The 4047-nt window shown below is 35.2% G+C and overlaps 1 protein-coding gene across 1 annotated transcript; it reads right to left on the bottom strand.

The window, feature by feature from the left end:
* Positions 1-1969: 1969 nt before the first annotated feature.
* LOC111917876 (uncharacterized) lies at positions 1970-3640 on the bottom strand. The gene is made up of 3 exons (XM_023913513.1): positions 3188-3640; positions 2852-3101; positions 1970-2757 (listed from the first exon to the last, which is right to left on the bottom strand). Exons 1-3 carry the CDS (start codon positions 3638-3640, stop codon positions 1970-1972), a joined length of 1491 nt encoding a protein of 496 aa, XP_023769281.1.
* Between the last annotated feature and the right edge of the window lie 407 nt (positions 3641-4047).

Below are 4047 nucleotides of genomic sequence, written 5' to 3'. Positions count from 1 at the left end.
CCCACTATATTCGATTTTATTCTCACTACTACATAACCAAGATGAGTTTGTTCCTTTTCTCCATATTTTATTTTATAAGCTTCAATTGTTATTATATACATCTACGACATTATATAATTTAAGTGTGTGGTATGGGGATTGGAAAAAGGACAACAAGAATGCTAGATTTAAAAAAGTATGTTGGATTTAAAAAAATCGAAAATAAAGACTTGAAAATGGTCATCAAAATTCAAGTAATTTTTGTTTTGATATTATTGCGTTAGAACTAAGTTATATAGTCTTATGTGGGACAAATTGAAGATAATTCTAAGATCTAGTTCATCCAATATGTTAAAATATATTTGTAGCTTCCCAGTGCTAATGAAATCATGAAACAAAAAACGTGAACTTGTGTAGTTTGAGGGACATAATATATTTTACATAGTGTACTAAAATATATATCTAGGAAAGTTTATATATTCATTGCACTCTAGAATAATGTCTTCAACCTATAAAGGTTGAGGTCAAGTTCCCTTGTTTAAGCATATGTTTTTCTATCAGGTTTTTAGTTGCGAAAAAAACTAAGTTATGAAAAAATAAAATTAAAGTTAAAAAAAGTGAAAAACGAAAAAAAATAGAAAAAAATAGAAAACATAAAAAAGTTGTAAAAGTTGTTGAGTGAATAAAAGCTATGAAAGTATGAAGATCTTGAAAAAGTGAAGAAATAAGGCAAATTGCCAAAAGCGAAGGGTTTAGTAGTTAGTGTTGTAAGTTTTCTTTCTAGGTTATTTGATCGTATGTATGCTTCGGATCTTAGCAAAAGTACAATGAGATTAAAAAAAAGACAAAATTGCAAAAATGGTCCCTATGGTATGCAAAATTTTGGGGTTTTAGTCCAAACCACAAGTTTTTTTTGGATCCATAGCCCTGTTAGAGTGGTTTCTATGTGGTTTTGGTCCCTAGACTTAACTCCCGTTAAGTTGGATCTGTTAAGCCCCCTCACATGCCTCACACGTGAGGGTAATTTCATCATTTCATATGTTAGGGACCATTTTTACATAAATGTTTTTTGGATTAATTCCTTCTAAATACCCCCACTTCCTGCGATCTTCTTCTCCTAACGTCTCATTTCTTCTACCCTTCTTCTTCTTCATCTCTGCTACAACAAAAATGGTGCTATGTTTTTGTGGAAAAGTTGTTGTGGTGAAAACGTCTTGGACCACTCTGAATCCAGGAGGGAGATTTTTTGCATGCCCTATGAATGATACCGTTTGTGGGTTTATTGGGTGGCTTGATCCCCCAATGTGTGCTAGGGCTAAAGCCATCATACCTGGTCTGCTAAGAAATTTGAATTTAGTGCAGGAACGATGCATTGAGTTGGTTAGAAGTATGATCATGCTACAAGATCAATGCAATGGACTGATATGCAGGAACAACATGTTGGTGCCAAATGTCAAAGCATTGAAGTATGACAATTTGAAGCTGAAAATGTACATGTTTAGAAGTTGGTTTTTGTTTGTGATTGTATTCTTCTGTATTTGGTTTGTGTAGGGGTATACTCTGAAGGTTGTTTTGGTCATTTTGTTGTAATTTTATGTGACCATGTTTGTAGTGACTTATGATGATAATGATATATGTACAATTTTATGATGCAAGTGTAAGGAATGTTTTACTAAAATGGTATGAATGTATAAGAATTAACAAATGAATAGAAATGGTATGAATGTATTACCAAAATGTATATATTAGAACCAAATGTACATAACCAAAATGCACATTTCATTAAGATTTGTAATATAACTACCAAAGTTTGTAAACATAACAACCAAAGATTCTAAACATTACCAAAAGGGACACATTACTAAACCTAAAATAACAACCAAGTTTTCATAACAACCAACCAAAAACTTTCAACAAAATATTGTAAGCATAGCAAAAAAGTTTTCATAACCAACCAAAATCACAGAAAACCCCATGCATGCATGACACATTACTTCTTGGACTGATTCCCACCTTGCCTTTTACATGTCTTAGAGTTGTGTCCCTTGTTCTTGCATTTGCTACAAGTAACACTGATATGCTTCCTTGATAGCTTCTGCACTCCATCATTTGTTGGTTTTTGGGAACCTCCTTCTTGTGTAGCATTCACTCCATCACCTTGACTTGCCTTCTGGTTTTTGCTTAACCTTTCACCCTCACTTTGTCTTCTCTTTTTCTTAGGCCTTCCCACTTGAGTGCGATGTGGAAGAGGGATTAGCTTTGTGGGACATTCACTTTTGGGCCACATGGATCTACCCTTAATTGGCTCCACCTTAAAAGAATAAGCTTTTTTCCATGTCTCTATAAAATACACCTTGTGAACCCATTTGTAAATGTCAAGCTCAACCTCTGGGTCTTTACTCATCTCATTAAGAGTTGCAAGTACATGTCTGCATGGAATTCTAATTAATTCCCATTTTCTGCAAGTGCATGTTTTGTTCCTAACATCAACCACATGTTGATCATGCAAAGCTCCTGTGACTGGATACTTGTCCGCCCCATTCCACCTAGAAATGTATTGTGAAGCAACTATTTTTCTTGCAGCTAGGATATCTGTTGCTGTGGGTGCTAGTGGACCTTTATCCTTTTTTATTTCCTTCATGACATTGCATATCCTCTTCATTAGATACTCCCTTATGTATTCTGAACATCCAATGACAGGTTTATCCCTTACTTTCTCTATCTTCCCATTAAACACTTCACACATGTTTGATATCAACACATCAGAAGCTGCTCTTCCTTTGTGTACATTACAATTAAAAACATTTAATACAATTCACATCTAAGTAAAACAGGTCACAAAGTGGTCGGAAATTGGAATATATAGATTTACCTAAAAAATGACTCCTTGCCCAATGTTTAGGAGGAATTTGCTTCAACCATTCACATGCCTCCTTATCATATTGTCTAAACTCCTTCATCAAATGTTCAAACTCAGGAATGGTGGTAGCTGATGCACACATCCATAAGTGGTCCCTGTACTCTGTTTGCCTCCATCTTTTCGTCATATTGTCATGAATATGTCTGATACAATATCTATGCTCAACATTGGGAAACAATTGCTCAACTGCAGTATGTAAAACCTGCAAGAATCAATTGTCAATCATTAGAATTAACTTAAAACCACACTTTAAATGACCAAATGTATAAAAACCACTTCCAGCTTTACCTTTTTCCTATCACTTATGAAAGTAAAATTTGAGTTTCTTCCATGGTCCAAGTCATCCCCAAGGTTATCTAAAAACCATTTCCAGCTTTCTGTGTTTTCAGACTCAACAATCCCATATGCTAATGGGTAAATTCCATTATTGGAATCAAGACCAACTGCTGAAAGGACCTGCCCAGGTAATGGTCCTTTCATGAAGGCACCATCAAAACCTAATAAGTCCCTAAGGCATTCCTTGAACCCTTTTTTCAGTGGACCCAAACAAACATAAATTCTTCTAAACTGCCTGGTTGGGGAACCAGGGTTAGGCTCAGAACATACATTTATTTTCATTGTGGTGTCTGGGTTGGTGGCTTGAAGTTCGAGAACATTTTCCCTCAACAGTTCATACTGCTTTGTGTAGTCCCTAGTTATATGCTTTCTTGCCTTATCCTTTGCCCTGAACACCTTGTCCATAGTAAACACCCACTTGGTAAGTCTTTTGAAAGTGATATGGTGTGGCTCTCAAAGGTATTATGGATTTGCCTCAACTTGATCAAAGATTTTCTTACTGATTAAAGAAGCAGTACAAGCCTTGAGTTTCCTTGTTTGCAAACATGTGTGAGTTTGGTTTAAGGTCCTTATAAACCATTCAGATTCAAGATTTGACCTAGATGCATGAATGTACCAACCACATCTTACTTTTTGTGTCTTAAATTCTTTACCCTTTCTTTTTGAAGTGGTAGCTTGACTACCCACTTGGCCTTTATTGGTGACAGGTACAACACCTCTACACTGTTCCCTAAGCCTTACATTTTCATTTTTTTAAAAGAAAAGATTCCTTCTTGATTCTAGTGCATGCAAATCAATTACCTCCTTTAATT

Source organism: Lactuca sativa, chromosome 4 (assembly GCF_002870075.4).
Source record: "Lactuca sativa cultivar Salinas chromosome 4, Lsat_Salinas_v11, whole genome shotgun sequence".
Classification (NCBI taxonomy): domain Eukaryota; kingdom Viridiplantae; phylum Streptophyta; class Magnoliopsida; order Asterales; family Asteraceae; genus Lactuca; species Lactuca sativa.
The sequence above is the reverse complement of the archived record's forward strand: the minus strand, read 5'-3'. Positions and strand labels throughout refer to the sequence as shown.

What these genes read in the sequence shown, in the direction of transcription:
- LOC111917876 (XM_023913513.1), bottom strand. Translation starts at nt 3,640, where the DNA reads ATGGACAAGGTGTTCAGGGCAAAGGATAAGGCAAGAAAGCATATAACT. An exon ending in TCATAAGTGATAGGAAAAAG is followed by an intron (nt 3,102 to 3,187) that starts GTAAAGCTGGAA and finishes TGATTCTTGCAG; the next exon opens with GTTTTACATACTGCAGTTGA. An exon ending in GGCAAGGAGTCATTTTTTAG is followed by an intron (nt 2,758 to 2,851) that starts GTAAATCTATAT and finishes ATGTACACAAAG; the next exon opens with GAAGAGCAGCTTCTGATGTG.